Source organism: Corvus moneduloides, chromosome 4, assembly GCF_009650955.1.
Source record: "Corvus moneduloides isolate bCorMon1 chromosome 4, bCorMon1.pri, whole genome shotgun sequence".
NCBI lineage: Eukaryota > Metazoa > Chordata > Aves > Passeriformes > Corvidae > Corvus > Corvus moneduloides.
Window position 1 is genome coordinate 9,276,224 of NC_045479.1, and position 22,316 is coordinate 9,298,539.

A 22,316-nucleotide genomic window follows, 5' to 3' on the forward strand; every position below is an offset into this window, starting at 1 on the left:
TCTGCTAGTCTATAAAGAGCTGCCAGGCAGCATTTTCCAATACAACAAATTTTACTTCTGATGTTCATAAACTTATTTCTAGCATATCTTAAGGAATTTCTCTCTCCTCTGTCTTTTCCAAACATACTGATCCCTTAGCTCCAGGACCACAAAGCGCTAGGTAGAACAGGCAGCGAGAAACATGCTTGTGAAGGTCTCAGATAAAAGTCCAAAGGCTTTGTAGGCTCTGAAATACCTACGCCCAAACCAAGTTGTTCTGTAACTCCATTCACATTCTAATGGGTTGGCTTCTGCAACACATTTCAGGCACCTCTTATTCATAGATCATTTGGTGTATGTACTGCTAACATTGTACTGGTGAACTCCACCAGTTTGCAGAGGGCCAGGCTTTGAAAGCAGAAGAGTGACAAAAAACAAACAGGAGCCAGAGCTCAAAAATCTAAGACCTCCCACCCTGTTGCACAGGTGGCCATTTGGCATCTGAAATCCTATTCTGGATTCCTATACTGGAGAAAATGGGAAGATTCTACCTCTTTATGGATGACCATAAAGCCTACCAAAACTCAAAAATTACCAAGCCTTTCTTCCAGCCACTGCTCGGCTCTGTTTCAGGTATGTCCTGCTGGACATTTAAACCTGCTGATGCATAGAAGTCCTCCATATTCTGATCTGGATTTTCCTTTTTAAACTTTCATAAGCTAATTATCTGTGTGTGACCAGTTGATAGCAGCCATTTTATTATGAAGAGGGATACAGAGAAGACAGGACTTGCAACAACAGGGCCACAGTTTAATGAGAATCTGCCCCACACAAGGAAACTTGTGACTGGAAGCAAGGAGAACCTGTTTATATTTCATGGCTATCAATAAGACTGCCCTTTGTCTACTTAATAGTGGGCAAAATGCTCTGGTTATATAAGCTGATGAAAGATCACCACTTTTAATTACATTTTAAAAAAAGCATTTATATTAAGGACTCCGTTTTTCAAGTCTCATTTGCCTCAGTTTAGAATTCTGTTTTCCAAGTCTCATTTCTGTTTTGAAATGGACGAACATTTTTTTACACAAGGAGACAATTCTTCTCTAGTTAAGTAACAAATTTCTGTCAAACCTCAAGAACACATTGTACTTTCATGCTTTCATAGTATCCATCATTTAAATCCAAATTTGGTTTGTAGTTATAAAATGTTGATTAGAACTATATAATTTATTTAATGCTTAAGCTTTTAGTGGTTATGAGCAGCAATCAGACCTCTACTAAAACAAATCTCTGGTTACAGTATTGACTGCTTGGCCAAGCCATCCTACGCCTGCCAGCTCAGCACTGAGGGCTGGCTTGGACACCACATCCAGCAATCCTCCTCCTCAGTCAAGAGGCTGCTTTTACACATGTGGAGAGAGAGGGCAACAGAAATGCTCACTCAGAACCTCCAGCTACCACTGCTGGCCACTGTAAGCACATTATAAAATACTGATTAAAACAGAGTGTCATCCTATTGCAATAAAACAACGAATTGTTTAACAGCAAAATTACAGCACAACCTGAACAGAACATTTGTGTGACATCTCATGATCAGGTGAAGCACCAGTTTATCAACATAAGCAGGGACAATAAAACCAGACAGCTCTGGACTGTTAACAACTGCTCGAGCTCCACCACATTTCAAGAGTTTATAGTAAGAAATAGGCAGGTTTTGTTTTACACATCTGGAAGTTCTTCCAGGATGTTCTTACAGTTCAAGACCTACCAGAGCCCACTACTTTATAAACCATATATGCCTCTTGAGTAATTTCACTCCCCGACTTAATTTTTAACCCAGGCTAACCAGGCTTATACCCAGATCTAAACATGTACTTCACAGAGAAAAATTTTTTTAGTATATACAAGAAAAATGCATGCTGAAAAATCATAGAAATATCAAAATAGTATCTTTTAGTACAAGAGGAAGTTTGCCAGAATTTAACCTGGAGGTTAGATCATGATATAAGGCATGGTTTTACTCTATGACAAACATATTGTTTGTAGTAAAAGAATCATCTTCTACTTGAGAATTGAAGACATTTATATGCTTTGCTACAATACACAGCAAAAGAAGCTTAATTTGCAAGACAGCTTTCTTGAATTTTAAGGGAATTTTTAAACAATGTGCTAGAGCAGAGATCTTACTTATCCTTTGAATAAGAAAAATAAATTTCATACTTAACATAGATTTATTTAGAAAAAAGCTCTTTGACTTAACAGTGCTCTTAGCTGCATAATTTCCTATCTTTACTACTTCTTGCTTGAAGTGACAGAGAAAACTTAATACAACTAATACTTTATGCTGAAACATGGAATTAAGATGTAAAAGTGAGAAACGACACGGTTCCCATTAGAAATGAAAATGAGAAATGAAAATGTAAAGTATGTGTTAAACAACCCTGGGGAAAGAAAGGAGGCGGAGGAGGAGGGTGGAAGAGAGAGGCCCAGAATGCTGACTTTCTTTTTTTTTTTTTTTTAGGAGAGTGGTATTAGAAGGATTCTAATTAAACCATAAAGGTCCAGGAAAATGTGTTACTGTTCTTTGTATTTCTACTCATCGGTTCAAGGGGAAAAAAGGTTTCCATATTTATGGGCACTTGGGGTTTGCTATTTGTGTTTGGTTTTTGGTTGGGGGTTTTTTGGGGGGACAAGAAGGAGATGTTCTGTCAGTTTGTTTGGATTTTAGCTTTTAAGGTACAACACAATTAGACTGTTTCAAGTATGAGATACAATTAACGAGACACAGACACCACAAACACATATTACATATACATTCTCACCCACACATATGCATTTAAAGTACACAGCTTAAAATCTAGAGCAATACTGTGGAACCGCATCGCTGGCCCATCTGAATCGACTCCGCTCCCACTGAAAAGGCTCTGGTTTTTCCTATTGCTTCTCTTCATCACAGAACACCAGCAACTGGGACAGATGATTTAAAAACAAGCTGGAAGGTGGAATCTACCACGAAAGAAACAGACTGACCAGAAACTCACAACTTAGGCTACGGTTATGCAACAAAGAGCTAAAAGGAGTAGTTTCTTTCTCCAAGTGTCAAGCAGAAATCCAAAGTGGTAACTTTTGCTTTGCTCAGCTGATTTTCAGGACATATATACACAGACCCTGAAATGGTAAAATAGTACTGGTTCAGATATAGGCTCACCTAACAACCCTGGCACTTTCTAATGTGAACCAACTCTAATCTGCTCCTGTCACAGGGTCAACACGAGTTCTCAAAATGCTTATTTAGGTATTTTATTAGGCCACCTCAGCATCTGTCCCTAGTATGTCCTCCGTTCTCACTGGCTGCACTGTGAAAGCTGCATTTGCTCAATGTCCTCCAGACAATGTATTATCCTGTGACATTTTATCTGACCATTCTACAGAAAAGGCAGTACTGAAACACACTCATTCTCCACAGGGATAGACTTATTTTTTCCCAGGAATGCAGCCAAATAAAGATGGTTCTTCTATAGACTTTTTTCTTTGTTAATCATGTCGAAATTTCATACAGCTGAGTGCTCTGATTTTCATTTTTTAAACAAACTTAATCCACAGTTTACTTAAAGAATATTATCAGTCTGTTTCAAATCGTGTTAGCAAAGGAATTTATCGGTTTCTTTAAGAAATAAGCCGGAAATCAATTTTTTTTTGGTCAAAAACATGAATCCAATGATCAACGTCCTCTAGAGGAACAAAGGCAACTTTCTGCTCCATTTTCTACAACAGACCAAAACCTTTCTTCTTAAGTTTGGACCAAACTTTACACTCTAAAATGGACACACTTCAGTAACTCCCCAAAACATGGATGGAGGACACAGCCAATCCACAACCAAACAACCCTACCTTGATTTTAAGTGAAGAAAATCTAAGATTTCTTCCATCTGTGCACTCCATGATAAGGCCACACACCACCATGCTCCTCGGACCCACTGTGACTCAGGCTGGGTCTGCCTGGCTACAAATGTCAGCTGTACAGGTCTGTTGGCTGATACACCACAGCCAGAACTGTGAGTGCAATTTCATCTTATGGCAGAAAGTGCATTTGTAGCACTGAAGTTCACTGACAAAGGCAAGAAGATGGTTGCAGGATGCACAGAGAAAGTTTACAATGAGCTGTAATGAGCTGTAATCAGTGAAGGCTAATTTTGTCTTCTGGTGCAGATCTGCCTTAATACACACTGTCTGCAAGGCTCACCATCATTTCTGGAAAAATTCCCTCTGTAATACCCTGCCTTGAGATAGTAAAGAGATTACAAACAAAACCTTTCCCCAAGATGAATTATAAAACCAATTCCTTGTGATTATTAAGCTCAGTCAGCTGCAATGGTTTTAGTGAGCAATCACAAGCTCCCTGATACAAGTCTTAATAGCTGTCATGGATTCTGAAGTAATGATTTCCTGACAAACACTGCCAAGTCCTGTAAGTTATATTTGGGGGAGAGGAAGATTATTTGTAAGTTTGCTTTTTTTTTACACTCTGGCCTCTTCCCCAGAAACTGCATGGACATTCCTTTAAAGCCACTCTGCTTCCTTAACAAGCAATGCTATTTTGACTTCTCAAGCAAGAACATAGAATGAACACCTTAGCAGATTATAACTCTCTGCTGTAAATTAGTATGGTCCCTTCGAGTTCCTGTTAAGTTATTAAAAGTTGTCTTAGGACTATTTTCATTTTTAAACGCGTGTGAAAAAATATTTTTTAATTAACATCATGCATAACAGAAGTCTAAAATCATGATTTTTCTTTTTTAAAATACAACAGGTCTTCACAGTCTAGACTTGGATGCTAAGTTATAATTGTAGAGACTGAAAATGCAGATACAGAAGCCTGCCCACCAGACGTTATTCATGCAGACCAGAAATTACTACCTCACTTTAAATACTTAGTTCTAACTTATTAAATAAACACTGCATGCAAATATCTGAAGTATACTTTGATACATGGATACTTTACAGCAAGTTGCATAAAGTTAACTAATTCCTGTCACCTTTATCACGGCAACACTGACCTGTTAAAGGACAGGACAAGTCATACTCTTGAAAGTTACCTTAAATTATCAACACACCATCATGTTGCATGCCATATTTACATGTCTCACCAGAACAAGTCTGAAACTGAAGACAGAGTGAAAAAAAAGCCAAAGAACTTAAGTGTTCTGACAAACTCTACAGCGCTGCAAGATGCTAGTGACTGATTCACAGGAATGCTGGCAGGAGGAAAAGCACAGCTCTCAACTGATCCTCTCTACAGTCTTGTTTTCCAGCCCAAGAACTGAAAGAAGGAGGTGGGGATGTAAGACTATTTTCAAACCCGCCTACAGCTAAAAGCGTCTACAACTTTGCTACACAAGTCTCTAAGAAGAATGTTTGTTCTGCACTAACCAATTCTGTTCACTCTAGTTTGATTTCTAGCAAGCCAAATCTCTCCCATCTCCTCCCACAAAGGGAAAACTAGGTAAAACACCTGCAAAATAAAGAAAATATATTAGCAAGCATGTTCCTCCGAGTTCCTGGTAACCTCTGGCAGCAGGGTGAGGACAGGCAGACAGTGGCAGTAACATCTAAAACCAGCACAGCAAGATTTACAAGAGAGGTCACCTCTCCAAGTCCTCACTCTGTTTTAAATATGTGGGTTTCTGGTTACCTTCCTTCACCTTCTCCATCACATGAGGAGAAAAGAGATGATGAGGAAGAAGCTAACATTTTGAGCAGTGCAATAAAATGACACCTTTACAATTTCTGCATCTATCCAACAACATGGAAATATCCTAGCATTGGACCAGAAACTAGCATTATATAGACCATACATGACCAATCTCAAACAAACTTTGCAAAGTTTTGCAAGAGAAACTTTGAAAATTAACAGCCTGTCAATGAGATTAAAATGAAACAAAAAAAACCCTAAAGAAAAACAAACAAACAACCCCCTAGAGTTAAAATTCAAGGCGAGTACAGTAAATGAATAGTGTCTGATCTTGTTCCCAGTACAAAGGCCTACATAGGACCAAGAGCAAAATTCCAAACAGCTTATACTTGAGAGGCAAAGGGAGCTATAGTAGTTCTGGAGCCAGAGATGGCAAGGACATTCCAGATGCTGCGCTAGGCTCTTGCAGGATGAAGCATTGCACCCTGTTGGGTTTTGAATCACACAATATAATCCTGGCCTAGGCAACCTTCTCTGCTTTGAAAGGCCATGCCTGGAGATTCATGCCACCCAGCAGTGCCTGTGCAAGGATCACCCAGCTATGAGTGACAGCAGAGCTGCATTTTAGATCTTCCCAGAGTTACATGCAGCCCCAAGAGGCAAGGTAGGCCACTCCTGATGCAGTTTCATCAGGACAACCTCTGCAATACTGTTGCAATATTTAAGCAACCAAAAAATACCTTGTGGTTTGTTTAATATCCTAGCTATTACCTGAATTTAGCGATGTATTTGCAACCATCAACATCATCTGATCAACAGAGCCTCCTTAGGTGAAGAAAGATTAAATACACCTTATAAATCTCTGTGCCATAGTCACCGGAGTCTGCAGATTTCGTATCACTTGCCTACATGTCACCCATAAAACCTCAAAATTACCTGCTTAGTACACAGCCAGGCTCTACAGCAAACAATCTGCTGAGTGCACTCATCTGTCACCTGTGAAACATTACAGTCAACTGAAGAGCAGCAGAAAGATTTCCAGTCAGAAACAACCTGCCCAAGGGAGAGGTGGCATCAAGCAAGAGAAGGTATGAAGCAAAGCCTTCAGTTATTTGCATTATTTTGGGAATTTACATCCAAAGTGCCATCTTATGCAATGTTAACTTGCCTGCAAACAAAAATATACTGTAGAAGTGAATTTACAGAGAAATTCTGATTTTTTTTCATTTTTGAAATGTTTTTTCCCCAAAATCAAAGGTACTGTAACTGTTATTAGAACTCTCCATTTCCCTTTCCTTATTCTGTTGTATAACACCTACCACTCAGTGAAAGTACCACCACTTCCCACAAATCTTTCATTACCATGTGCAGATGTAAGGCATGTTCTACAGTTGCTTCTGTGCTTGACATGCTCAGACACCTGTTTCCAACTTTCAAAAAACCAAAAGAAGTAGGTCTATAAAAAGTATGTGCTCCCTGCAAAATTTTGCATGAAAAAAACGAAACTCTGCTGGGGGAGGGGTACCCATTAAACCTGAAGATCTTCCCCAACATTCAAAGTACTTCATCCAGAAATCAATTTCAGCTGCCATAAAAAGTGTTGTAGCTCTTTGTATTCTAATTCCGTTCATTAACCAAAACCCTTTACAACCCAAAAGTTTTACAAGACCTTAACAATTAAGGTAACTCTATATAGTCACTTGATTTAAAACACGTCCTGAAAAGCAAGCAATTAGTCACCACTTCTAGCAGGCACTTAAAATTCCCTTTGTGGTGAACAATACATGTGGAAGTGAGAAAAGCCAGTTCCGTTCTGATAGTGCTCCTTATGAAGAAAGCTGATCAAGTTGTCTACAGGGTAATTTTTGGGGAATTGTAACTATGATAATGAAGTCTTTACCATGAGGACAAAGGGGCTGTACAAATTAAAAAACAAAAATAAACAAACATACCAACCCCCCAACAACAAAAAACCCCCAACACCACAAGAAAACAGCAATACAAATATACAATACTGCACTTTAAAGCAGTACTTGCTTAAGAATCTGCATATGCCTTTTTTTTTCACCTTGAGTGCTGAAGCAGAAAGATCTCTTTTCCACTTGTTCAACTTTCACGTGAGCTGTTCTTAAATAGAGTGCTCTCCTGCACTTGGTGATCTAACAAGTGGTCTTCTCCTGGCAAAAAGTCACCATTAAACTGGCAGTGTTATCCCCAGCTGCAGATCTTACTAAGAAGGGCTTCATGTTTAACACCAGTCAGGAATAAGCAGTTCCAGAAAGGATGGATAGGACCAAGAAGCCTTCCTGAAACCTGCCAGCTGACTTCAAAAGAAGGCTGAACAAACACCCCATTCCCCTCACCTTCATCTGGGGCCCTTCTCTCTCCTGCTGCACACACAGTATTTTATTGAGTATCAAGACAATTGAAACAAGTAAGTCATAATGTACGAACACGAGCAATGAGAAGCTCAAACCTCAGAATGTACAGAGATGGCCAGTAAGAAGAATATAGATGTTTCAGATTTTAATGCCTTCCTACAGTAAGGGGGGGAAAAAAAAAAAAAAAAAATCAGACTTGGCTGCTGTGCCTCAGTTACCAAATATTTTCCATTAGTAAACCTATTGCATTTCTTATTACTGGTAACAGACATGGGAACCAAGTCTAATTTCTACTCCAGTATCTCAGTTACACATAGAACCTCACGCACAAATCACCTGATGGTTTTGGCAGTGAAGTAAAGGTTACTCAAAGCACTTATTCTTTAACGTCTCAAACGTTTCTGTAACTGCTCTGAAAGAGCCCAATCACGCTCCTCCAAAGCATCACAGCAGCACCGAGCAGCGACCTTCACAACCCTGGAGTATCCCACAGCAGCAGGTTGTGAGAAAGACCAGAGCACTGGTGAAACATTTCATTTTTACTAAATTTCACTAGGTGGGACACTTCCAAGAAAATGCATTATTCATCACTATGTATCTCTGCTAGTTTATACGGTTAGCATTTCATTTCCAAGTAGGCATTCTCATGTTTTCAGCAAGACAGATACATTTAATAAATATACATGCAACCCCAGAAAGGACTAGTAGTTTGGGACTTAAATCAGCTTTTTCATTAAATACTTGATGCATGCTACTTTAGATCAACTATTTTTCACAATTTAACTCTGATGAAAAACTGAACTTATTGTTAAAGACAACCTTAGTGTAAGTTTTGCTGCTAAATCATTTCTTTCCATGAATTGCAAGTTTATAAAATTGTATGTGAGACAAACATCGTCTGAGCATAATAGGAGGTGGATTAGACTGCAGGAAAATAACGGGGTTTGCTTTTCCAGGTTTCAGATTTTATTAACTACTCTTAGAATTTTTTATGGCTTACTCCTACAACTATTTGCCAGGCAACATCTTGAAACCAAAAGACAATTACAAGGCTAAAAAAATGTAAATACTGGTGAAAGCAGCATGCATACAATAACAGTTTGGAGAATTATTTATCTTTTTAAATTTACATCTCTGTGTTCATGTCACTCTTCCACCTATATTTCAAGCTTTGAAGGCTCTTCTGAAATGTAACCAGATTTATTAAAAGCCAAAAGGTTTTCTGTTATAAAACTGCATATGAGAACTGCAATTTTTGCAACTACAATATGGTAAACCAGAAAATGGATATAGTGCTGTATTCCTTTCCTAAAACATACCCTTCATATAACAACTTAGAAAGTGACCTATTCAAAAATTCAGAAGAAAGAAAATATTCTGTCCTTAAATTACAGTTGTTGGAAAGCTTTTTTTGTTTTGGTTAGAGGGGTTTTGTTTGGATTGGGGAAGGGGGCTTGGTGTTTGCTTTTTTTTGCTTGAGTTGTTTTAAATTTCAGCATATTGAAGTATGTTTACTCCTACTGCTTTAACAAATCATCAGTATGGAAAAACTAACAGGTTTGCCTTACTTTTGATCTATTTCATTTTTCTTCTTGTATTTTCCTCTTAGTGTAAAGTATTAGGAAAGAGTAAAGGGTATGCAAACATCGACTTGGGGTTGCTGAGCATATTACTGTGCACATTCAGAAAAAACAAATACTGTTCTAAAAAAAGACCAACTGGCTTCACAACAGCTTTACTCCTCACCAGCAAGAACCTCAGTCTCTCTGGTTACAAGCCAAATCAAAGCCACTGTGTTTTTCCTTCCTTTTTCTCTCACTTTTGGGATGGTGGGTAGAAAAGACATGAACATTACACTTTCCTTATACTCTTAAACAGTTCTAGAATATAATGAAATAGAACTAACACTGTCATTGGCTCCAGTTTACAAGTTGCAAATACACAGGAAAAGCACACATCCATCCTTTTGTTATTTCTAAAGCTTGAAATATATGTACTAGAAAATAAACGTATTTTCTGTTTATAAATTGTCAAAGGACTACTGAAATTGTAGAAGAAAATATTCAAGATATGGTATTTCTATGAAGTTCAGGAAAGAAGCCATGTTTTGCAGAGATTTTCCTCTTTTGGAGGAAAAAAGCCAAACAAAAAAACTGTAATGCAAAGAAGTGGCAAGCAGCAAAACAACCCTCATCTTTTCAAAGAAACAAGCCACTGATTTCTCCCTCCCGAAAGAGAGTTGGCTGAAAAACATATGGGAAATGGCAGTACAATAGATGAACTTTCTTGTTTGTGCAAGGAAAAGCTAGTAAAAATAAATTTTATACTACAGATATAAAATATTTTCAAAAGGTTACACAGCATCAAGGACATTTCATTAATATTAATATTCCACTTTGGCTGTCCCAACTACTTTGTCACAGATGACTGCCCGTGGGGTAACCTCAAGCCAGTCATTTACGTAACATCGCCAAAACTCTACTGAATTTTCCATTGTTGGCAAACACTGCTTTGTTCCAAGAACAGAACAGAACGAGCCACATCCAGGGACTCAAATGAGAGCTGAGAAAACCTCAAGTTCTAGAAGGAGCTCAGACAAAAACACGACATTTTTTAAAACAGGAGTTCCCCCAAGGGTGGGGAAAGGAGCCTCTCTTGTAAATTTTCTGATTAAGCTTCAAAATACATCTCAAGTTGTTATTAATACAGTATGTTGACTTCTCCCATTTCTTCAGATTCTTCAAAAAAGCATGAATATCAACAATGAATAAAGCTCCAAAAAATTTCATTTCTTGACATTTGAGAGAGGCACAAGTCTGTCCACAGGCAGCTGACAGCCTTTTGAGCAAAGCAGATTGTATTAGGTTTAAGGTTAGAACTTCTGCTTCTGCTAATCTTCTGCACTATAGCCAAACTAAGTTTCTAGAACTGTTTTTTAAAGTCTGATGATTCCGGATTATTGACAAACCAACATGAATGGATTTCAGAAGTTTGCAGATCATACCAGTAGAAAGAGAAACAAATGATGCAAAATGGCTTAGGATAACTTTGACGACAGCACTTGAAATCATTCAACAAATGAGAAATAGTACAAGCTTTGGTATTTGCAACTGTTTTTAAAAAGACTTACCCTCTTGCAGGATCCAAGGCGATTGCTCTGGGTTGATCCAATTCTTGCCAAAACAAAACTTTCCTCAGTGACCCATCTAAGTTAGAAACCTCAATCCGATTTGTTTCCGAATCTGTCCAGTACAACTTCTCCCCCAGCCAGTCACAGGCCAGCCCATCGGGCGACAGAAGTCCAGAAACGACCACGTTTTGTACACTCCCGGATTTATTGAACTCTGTCCGTTTGATGGCTTCCTCGCTGACATCACTCCAGTAAATCAAGCCCTTGAGGAACACGAAGTCCACGGCGGCCGCGTCCTCCAGGCCCCCCACGATCACCGTAGCGTTCTCCTTGCCATGGGCAGCGTCCACCAGCCGCAGATCCCGGCGGTTCGCATACAGCAGCAACGGGGCAGCTGCACATGGGACAGAAACGGGGGGACACACAGACAGATGTGTTAACATCACTCATATCAAGTATAACTTGTACTGATGGTGCATCAGGCCATCAGTAGCTACTGATTTAAGAGTATCTTTTTAAAAAAAAGAAATACTGGGGAGACATTTTGAAGTTTGACTAAAAAGCACTGACTCAAAGCTTTTCAACTTGGTTACAAGCCTTCGTAATGGGCAGCTTGCTATTCTGGGCTGTGCATTATTAAAATAACATTAAAGAAGAAGGGAGAGAACAAAGAAAATGGAGGTTTGAAGTGCCCAAATGACACTGCTCTGTAGAGAAGGATCAGAAAGGCAAGGGTAAAACAGTTTTCTAAGTAGTCAGTGCTGGCTCACCTGAGCAAGGATTATTTTTCTTTACAGAATTTAGTAATATACACCCGTCTTCTATAAAAGCATAATTCACATCAAGCTATCAAAGCCACCTGCATGTCAATACTCCCTGAAATTATATATCTCAGACATTTTACATATAGTACATAAAAATACTAAATTCATTGCACAGCATGAGGCAAATGTTGGTTTAGAGTGCTGAAGGTAGGGAGGACGTAGGGAGAAACATAAACCTACAGGAATGGACAACACAGTTCTTTCAAACTCAGCTCTACCATTCCTGCTTAGTTCTTTAACACAAAGCTTTTATTTTATATGCTTTATTTGCTTACTCTGTCAGTTTGCACAGTCTGTATATTTTTCATAACAACACATAAGATGACTAATGTAAAGTAGTAACCATGAAAAAAAGACAGCTGCTTAAATGTAGTATGCCTGCTTAATTGTCCTTAACTACAAGCTGTATATAGCATTATGAAAATTCCAGCCTTATTCCTACTTCAACAAAAGGTTCAGAAAAACACTACATTTGTATAAGGCAGACAATGACATCCTTTTAAATCCACTATCAGAAAACATTTCTACCTTTCCCTGCATTTTACACAGAAACTGTAGCACCGGTGCTGTACATGGGCATTTAGATCCGTAAATGCTTCTTTACCTGTCACCACACAAATTTCACAGGGGTCTTGCAGATTTCTTCCTTAGCGTAGGTGGGCACTTCAAATTTGCAGCAGGATGAATATCCTAACCAAAAGGGCAAAATTTACATAGCCAAAGATGTGCATGGCTCAGTAATGTCAAGGGCCACACTGCCATAAGAGGTACAGTTCCCTGTATGCCAAACTCACAATGAAACTAGAAATACTAACAGACTCCAGTAAATTCAAAAGCTGGTGTCCAAGATCAGACTACTCCCCTCACTATCTTATTGCAAAACAATTTCTCAAAAACACTGTCACATGTGAATTGGCAGAAGCTCAAAGAACTAAGAAAGTTCCTTCATCTACCTGCAATTAAATGAGTTCTGCCATGTATGTTTTGGGGTGAGGGGAGTTTTGTTGGTTTTTAAGAAAACTAAATTGCTTAGACTGTCATCCTGAATTTAAAACACTGAATGTAACTTGATTTATGATAAACTTCAGATAGAACAAGGGAGGGGTGAAACTTTGTTTGTTTTAATAATACCAAATTTGTATTTGTATTCCCTTCTTCAGAAAGCAACTTTTTATTGTGGAAAAAACCATTCAAGTTTAGAGATTATCTTCCCATGGAGAAGGGCTAGACTTTTTAAAATTAGATGGAGAATCTTTATATAAAGAATTTATTATTACCTATCTCCTTCCCTTCCTTGCATAATTTCCCACCCCCTACGATTTAAAATTAATTCAGTACATTTTCTTGAAGGGCAGATTGCTTATGATGACCACATTTCAGGAAAAAAAAGTATTCAGTAAACTGCAAGGTGTACAAAATTGTAATATAATAAAACCCTCTACTTTTTAAAGCCTGCCTACAACTGTAACCTGAAAAATCTAGTTAACAGCCAGCTCAGTGTCATCTAGTGCACACAGGAGAGTGTGCAGCCAACTGGCACAGCCTTCTCTAGTAAGACAGCATGCCCAGCATTTGGAAAAAAGTAAATCCACACACCAGTGAGTACAAGCTCCATTATTATGTGCAACACAGAGCACCCATGCACACAGCATGCACTGAACTGGAACACCAGGTGATCAACCAGGCCTGAAGGCGCTGCTGAGCCTAACACAGCCACGCTGCAGAGGTTACTTGCTCCCTGCTCAACTCAGAGCTCAGACAGGCTGGGCAAGAACTGCAGACAACCTTTGCATCAACGAGACAGCTTAGCTGAATGACAACTCAGGAGAAACACAGCTACACTTAGGATGTGTAGCTTCATGCAGATTGATTCAAAGCCACAACTTGTAACACATTCCAAAGGGCTGGCAGATGAGGACGTTAAGCTTTCCAATTTGTTGCAACATTCAGGAATGAAGCCTGCATCACCAAAATAATAAAAACCAGGTTTGTTCCCCCACTGCCTCCAGCCCTTCCCAGAAAACACGAAGGCTTCAATGTGCTATAAAACCCAGTAACTGAAGTTGGCAGCATTAGTACCTAGTATCATCTCTGCATTTACTTCACTAAGGCAGCAGTGCCAAGAGCAAAATTGTGCCAGAAGATCTCACCCTGTCCCAAATTCAAAAGCACAAGACACTGAAAAGATGGCTTTCTTGAATAATGAAGTTATGAACTATACTAATAACCTGGGAAGAAGTCCAAGAGCATCTCCTTTCAAAGCTGGGCAACTATTTGGCAATTTAAGTTATAATGGGGCAAAAAGACACAATTCAGATTTTTTTTTAAGAAGCTGAACTCTACATGTTTTTATTTCTCTTTCTATAGAGATCATAATAAAATACATTGTAACTGCAACAAACTACAGTACATCAAAGAGAAGCACATATTTTCGAACACCTATCCTGGAAATCAAAAACAGAAACAGTAGTGAATATTTCCATGTCCTCTGTCACCTGAGAGGTCTACATGCAGGTCATTCTTCTAATAAAAGTACCCAATACAGAGTAAAAACTATGCTTAGCTATAAAATAAGGGATTTTTTTTGTACCCACCAGCAGGAACAACTGTTTCCTTAAAGAACACAAAAGTTACAAAAGCTCAAGTTTAACACATTTCAACAGCAGCAAAAATAATTTACATCGTAAGAAACTCCTGCCAGTAGTGGTCACTCAGCATATAACTTTCTTAACTCCAATGTTCCTAAGTTTACCACATGCAGTATTAAAGTCCAGACATTGTCTTTTTTTGTCTTACTTTTACAACCAGAATTCTACCAGCATCCTTCTTCCCATTGCCAAACTCCAGTTCTTACACCACGTATTTCTCTTGGCTGCAACTCCTGTCTCTCTTACTGAAAGTTGCTAATCACCAAGACACTCAAGTCTGGTTTCCCTTACACTTTTTTACTCAACTCTTGCTTTGTACATCTGACTTGTGAGCATCTGTTACAGGCATAAAACTGCTGCTGCCCACAGGATGCAGAGTGATGAACCAACATAAAACAAGCACTTTACCAGCTAAAAAGGTTTTTTAATATTTTTGGTGTTTAAGTGGCAACTTTAAGCTGTCAGAATTTGTCATGCTTTTCTTTAACTAGTCCAGTGGCCTTTTCCACAAATTCCCACTTTCTCCTTTCTACCTTCAGTGATCCAGGACAGCTCTGGGTGCCATGAGGTGAGGTCAGCGTTACCTTCGACATGCTCATTCTCTTTCACTGACATGGAGTTTAGCCTGGCTAAAGCAATTAGCACAGTCTCATTCCCCCCAAATCCTTTTTTCTCACTCCCAAGCCCCAGTGATGCTGTTCTAACCCCTCCCTTAGTTAAGGGCCCCTCTCCAAGCTGATTCAAATCACTACATCAGCAAAAAGTTTGACTGGGGCAGCAAGTTGAATCAACTCAAGAAGTGGTCCAGCAAACTCCAAAGCCGACATAAGGCGAGCAGCAGGGAGCTGCAAGGGGGAGCAGATCTCCCCCCTTCACTGGCAGCCTGCTGGATCTGCTCAAGATGCGACTGCAGCTATCTCCTCTCTCCCCAGCTTCACTTCCAGCTGTCAGTTCCCGACCCCTCTTTTGCCTTAGCTTGAGCACTCATCCCGTGCCACGGCGAGACAATGCAGGGAGCTAAACCAGCAGAAGGCTACCAAGCTCTCCCCACCACCTGCCAAAAAGCAATTTTTAGCCAGGCATCGTCCAGAATCAGTTCACACCAAAAATCAAACCAATATAAGCGCTAGCACACCAGGGAAAAGAGGGACTGCATCAGCTTTGACTAATTAGTGAACCAGTTCCTCATGAACCTCCAGTTAAGGAATAGGACTCAGAGCAGAGGTGGCCACTGACAAGATGTGGCAATCTGCCACAGAATCGTAGTGTGGAAACCACTAAGCAACTGCTGACATTGTGGAAAGAAATATCCATGTAGAAGTCACTGGTAAGAAACCCCATGGATTGTCATACTGAAAGATGATGTCCTTGAGTTGGGACGGGAATACTCCCCATCTTTTAAAAGTCTTGCTGAAGAACTGAGCATCTAAAGTGAATTGGTACTGCCAAGCACACTGCTATGAGGACAGCAAACATGAGGACTGGAGAAAAGAGGAGACACAGTGACGAGATGTACCAAATAAATACATGCTGACCTGGATGAGGCACAGTAAGGATTCCAAATGCCTTGACAGAATGACATGCACTCACATTCAGCTCACAAGAGAAGGAAAAGAAGAGAAACAGACGTAGATAACCAGCAAAGAACATTAATTGCAACCTCCTTAAAACCATTCAATACACAAAACTCCTTGTATGTAATACAATAATCATCCCCAAGACGTCCCCCAGAGAACCAACACAAGAATGTAGGGAAAAGTTTCGGGACTGGCACAAGGATTCTGGAGCAGTCAGTTATGAGGACTGGCCCTTCACTCCCTGGGTTTCAAATTTTTTCATCACTGCTCATGCTTAGAAGAAATTCTGTCTATTTATTTTCTGCAAATGTTTGAGTTTTGCTGCTCAATTTGGAGAAGCAAGAATGAAAAGGTTGAGGTAGCATTGGAAATAAAGCCTGGGAGACTCAAGTAAGAAGAGAGACAACTTGAAAATTAACATTAACTTTTCCAAATAGCAGGGAGCCAGCCTCAAGAAACTTATACAGAGAGGGTTTATATTTTCAAGCAAACAACAATATCACCAGGAAATACATAAGAGTTTTAAGCACAGGAAGCAACAGGCCAGGATTTTGCACCAAGTTCTCTGTCACAGCACTTTCTCAATTTTTTCCGTGCAATACACAATTCCATACATTTTTTAAAAAACTGACTTTCTAGTGCCCACCATACCTCTTTTACTGTGAACACTTCTCTCTGAACCTCCTTATTCTCACAAACATACTTGTAGGACACAGCAGGCAAGCAGGAATTTAGTAAACAAGCATGAGGCAGCCCAAACTTGGCAGAAAGGACCTTTTCTCCTCTTTTCAGCTAACCTGAAGTATATTCCTCAAGCTGAAGCCATGCAAGGGCTGTTCAGACGGTAACTCAAAAGGTCACAGGAGCAGCAGGCCAGTGAAGGAGATGTGTAGTCATATCAGTGCAACAGCAAAGACACCAAGCTAGGCAACAACAGCATTTGGATTCTGCACTAAGCTTTACTGTTTTCAGGCTTTTGGCCAGATACTAGCTGTAGAGACCAAGACACCCTGCAGGACTAGCTGGTACAAAGGCAGTAAGTCATCCTTTAGCCTGCTAAATAAATACAGGGGACAAAAATTACCTTACTAAAGATATAGAAGGATGGAGACATGAGAATGAGAGGAGGGAAAAAAAAAAAGGTCCAGCCATAGAAAGCCAACAGACCTGCCAGATTACAGCAAAAGCACACATGACTGAAGTACACCATGAAGTCCCAGCATATGACAGGCAAAAGAACTTTCTAAATAGCAGGCATCACCTGCTAAATCATCCTGCTGGCAACAAAGCTTTATAGCAGGATTACCAGAGCATGGCTCTTCCCAGGGCTAGGTAGCACACTCACACAGATCTTTTGTCCACCTTTCTGTAACATGGACTCCCCTGTTCTGAAGTTCTTTTGATTGTACTCTCATGGGGTTGGAATACAGCACTTTAGCTCTGACATTTTTCCAACTTTATATTCTGAATCTACCTGGCTGACAACAGGATGAGCAGAGAGCCAATGCTCCCTGGTCAGGCATCTGCTTGCAGCTGCATGGCCACAAAACACTACCACCTTCTTCCATTACCGTTCTGCTTACAGAGCAGCAGCAAAATAAAGGTGACCTGGCACTTTCCAGGGCCAACTGCAGGCTCTGGAAAGCAGGAAGGCTCCTCAGGGATGTGTAATAAAGTACTTCTGTGATCCACATTAATGTCTGCAGAACTTCAACATTATACATCTCATTTTCTCAGGTGTCCTCATAATCCTCCTTCAACACTCTTCCAGCTTCTCAAACAGTTGTCAGAATAACACATAGTGCTGCAGATGAAGTCATACCAGTTCCATATACATTGGCAATACTTCCCCAGTTCTACCAGCAACACCCATGTTTAAATTGACACGATCTACTTAATGAAAAAGTTAGTTAGCAAGCACCTCTACTCCTGCAGAAAAGAAGTCTTGTTTGGCTCTACCAATTAGAGTCCCACATCTGAATAGGGATGGTATTTTGCAATCTAAGCACTGTGATGACAGGGAAGACAACCAGATCACACTGAAACAAAACACTACCCTTCACACCTTCTGCCATCACCTTTTCCTACAGCACTTCTAACAATGAGAAAACAAACCAAAAGCCTCAGTCATATTCCTCAGGAAGCTGTTGAAAGCTGTGTCCCTCCACCAAGGGAGAGCACCCAGTCACAACACTGTGGTGCTGTGACGGCAGGAGCCCATTTCCCAAAGCCAAGGAGCGCTAAAGGGCGCAAGGTACACCTTGTACACCCTGGCAAGTTGAGGTGGGAATGCCCAAAGGTTTGTTGCTGCTCTGGGGCAACTGCAGTTCATGATGTGCTCCAGTCTAGACAGCACATGTTTGAGGGTGCACATCCAGTCGAGAATGGCCTGGGAATGTTACTCCCAGTCAATCCTACCAGTTCACTCACCTCCTTTGCTGGAGCATAACCCAAGCACATGGGAACAGCCCCAGCCATGGGGTCTTATCCCAACTGCTTTTAGCTCCACATGGATCAAAAAAATCACATCCTCAACAGCAGCACGCTTCCAACAAACAAGGCCTTTCTCCACAATGACAAGAAGTTCACAGGCACTGAACTACTCTCAGATGACTTTTCCAACAATTTATCCAAGGTTGCATGCCAGTCTAAAAGATACTCAAAAAATATTTCTTGAAGTGTGTCAGTTTGTTTCACCAGGTAAAAACCAAATCAAACAAAACAGCTTATTTATTCTGTTTTGAGGCTGGGGGTTTTTGTTACTTTAGATTTTTTAAGCACTATCAGGAAGTTGCTGTAAAGCAGGAACATAGAATTTAGCACAAAAGACCCCAGTTCAAATGGACAGTCAAGGACTGTTTTTAATGGGTAAGGAAAGATGTGCACATACTTCAGTAATTTTGAGAATTATTGGACATTTAATTTTTATTTCGTGAAAAAAACCTGTTGTAGCATACTTTTAACTCTCATACTTTTAATATCACAGCACTATTAATGTCAAATGTTCAACAGGCTTACATTAGATGTAATGACACATGAGAAAAAAAAAAAAACAACCCGAAAGCACCCCAGAAAACAACAGATACACACAGATATATGCAGGATCCCCCTGACAAGGTGAATGATCTTGTCTTTTTCATACTGAATGGGGCTCATTTCTGGAAATCCAAAAGAAAAACAAATAAACCCACAAAAACAAAACCACCAAACTTGGAATTATCTTACTTACTCATTTTGCCATTACCTACAGGGTAAAGGGTAACTGTTGAGCTTCAGTTAAGTTTCTGAGTTGTTATAAGAACATCACTGCACTTTCTAAATTGACATAATGAGAGTCACTACAAGGTCTACAAATTCCTACTCCTCTATTCTTCTTAATATTCCTTTCAATTAATCTGTGTGTGGACAAGAGGATTCTTGGATTTCTGAAGTGTTAATATTTCAATTAACACTAATACTATGAGTATAAGCAGGAGTTTTATTCCTTGCTTTGACAGAACAACTAAGGTAACAAAGTTTGAAATTCTATGACACCTTAAATTTCTGGTGCTTTCCACACACCCTTAACTTCCAGAATTCCAGCAAACATATCATCTACTTTCTAGAAACCTGAACTCTCTGACAATGGACAGAGGAGAATCTTTGCTATTAAGGAGTTCTAGAGGCACAAACAGTTAAAAAACCCCAGCATGCTACATACAAACTATATTTTTCCTCTGGCAACGGACTGGGAAGACAGAGGAGGAAAAAGGGGGAAAATATAAAGGTATCATAGAGAAGAAAACAAACAATTTTTGCTTAAGCAAAATCATATAGCTAGTTGATTAAAATTCTCCATCTCAAATATGATTACTTTTCAAATCTGACATCAAGAGCTCACACATGGCCCTCATAAACAGAATTAAAACTATAATCCCATTATTGCCACATTGATTATATCACAAGGGAGTAATTCTACTTAGGTAATGTGATCCTGAAACAAGATACTAAAAAAATCTGTATGAATGTTGCCATTTTCCATGTCTGTTTATATTAAAAACATTTCCTTATTGTTCTGTCCATATAAATACTGAAGCTCAAAAAGCATTCCATCTTTTAAACTGATATGCTTCTTTCTCCAAGTAGTTTATAACATTTTGCTAAGGAAACAAAGTATTACTAACTAAAGCATTGCTTCTTTTAACCTAGACTTTGACTGGTTAATTTCTTAAAAGTATATTAAGAATAAGGTATTACAGACAAAGGTATTAACAGTATTCCCGTCCCATTCATAGACTGGTATGTTTGACTCCATTTCAAAATTGGTGGGGAACTCTGCCAACTACATGGAAAACAAAAAGGTCTGTAGCAAGATAATAATGAGACAAAAACCTCACCCTATTTTCATAACCATTTCACCAGAGAACATATCAAAAAGCAGAAATGACAACAAGATCATTTCTACTCGCAAATGCAAGCACTGTGTTCTAAGTTTGTCCATGTGGAGCAAATAGCAAGCCTTTCACACTGTGAATGTCCTGACATAAATATTTATAGACTACAACGATATCTAGAGAGTTTAATGAAGGCTCTCTATGTCAGCTTGCCTGGCGAATATATCAATTGGAAAAGGTTGCTTAATATTTAGGGAGTCAATACCCAGCATTTGTGTACAATCCATTAAAGATCCAGGCCTTGGACAATTACCACAAAAGAATGACACAGCCTCTTTGTTTAGAGCACTGTGTATTCTGTAACTCTGCAAGTGGTACATACTCTGAAGCCACACCTGACGTGTAAGCTGAAAAACTAAAGATTATTAGGAGAGCATGTACGTCACTCACTGAACAGCAATTACAATTTAGAAGAGTCATCACTACCAAGTGCTCGGCACCTAAGCGGAAGTACTGGCTGCCTGCTCATCCCAAACCTCCTGTGCACACACCAACAGTCACCCTTGGTGAGCCACAGCGTTTAAAACCTGAGGGCTCAGTTTTAAGTGGGGAACGCCAACTGTGAGCATGAACAGAAGACCATCCCTGAAGTCCGCAGGGCAGCTGCATCCCCCTCCACATCTCTCAAAGCAACTTACACCACTTACTGGTACAAGTCCATCTGAGGGAAATTCCTTATCAACCTAAATTCTACCCAAAGCTTTCAGGTGAGTCAGCTGAAACATGAGGGCTCCCAGCAGGAGAACTGGAGAAGGAGCTGAGCACACTCCCAGACACAGCAGAGCCACCTGCCCAGCCAGAAGCAGGAGCATGCAACAAAGCTTCAGTTCCAACTGCATTTCGGGTGCCATGCAACAGCAACATGGACCCCTCCCTACAGCACAAGGAACTGCACTCTTTTGAAGATGCCACCAGCAAAGCAACCTAAGTATTTAGCATTTCATAGGAAGTTAATGAGGTTAAATATGTTGGGGACAAAGAATATAGTATTTAAGTCTGCAGACTGACTGCCAGAGGAGATGAATGGTGACAGATCAGAAACTGAGACCTGTTTCTCCCTGTTTTCCTCCCCTAGCCCACTCCCTCAGAAGGAAGAAAAGATATCTTCACTCTAGTTGGTTTAAACTAAAAAGTAAATCCCATATTACATGCACTGCAGCAGATATTTTTGAAGCTGGCATTTTTGAAATGCGACATCATCATAAAGGTGGATTACAGATGTCCAAAGGAACTGGATTTCTTCAGCTCCCAAAGACAGATCTTAAAAGGTTCCGATATGCCCAATCCTGACCTATCTTCCGGGGGGGGGGGAACAAAACAAAACCGTTCTACATATTCTACAGCTTGTAGCCAAATTCCTTACCTAGAACTCCTGGATTGCAGATTGAAGCAATTCACTAGGGAAAAAGGAAACATGAATACAGTTCATGCCCCTCTAACCAGTATTGCTATGAAACAAGTACAAAGCTTTCCACCTGAGTATCTTCATACAACTCACGCTGAAGGATACAGGAAGTCCTTTACCTGCCTATACCTCTGACCAGAACTTCCCTATATCTTCTTGTCAAAAATGCTACTTTACCTTACCTCCAAGACATAGCAAAAATTGCCATCAATCTTTTTAAGTCCTAATTTTTCAGTTTTAAATAAAA

General features: G+C 39.7%; 1 protein-coding gene across 4 annotated transcripts in view; it reads right to left on the minus strand.

Moving 5' to 3' along the window:
* The window catches only part of LRP6 (LDL receptor related protein 6), a 122,238-nt gene that overhangs the window by 95,951 nt on the left and 3,971 nt on the right, over window positions 1–22,316 (minus strand). For all 4 annotated transcript variants that reach the window (XM_032105811.1, XM_032105810.1, XM_032105814.1 and 1 more), the window contains exon 2: window positions 11,183–11,576. In XM_032105811.1, coding sequence (XP_031961702.1) covers window positions 11,183–11,576 — 394 coding nt within the window. The remainder of the gene's footprint in view (window positions 1–11,182; window positions 11,577–22,316) is intronic.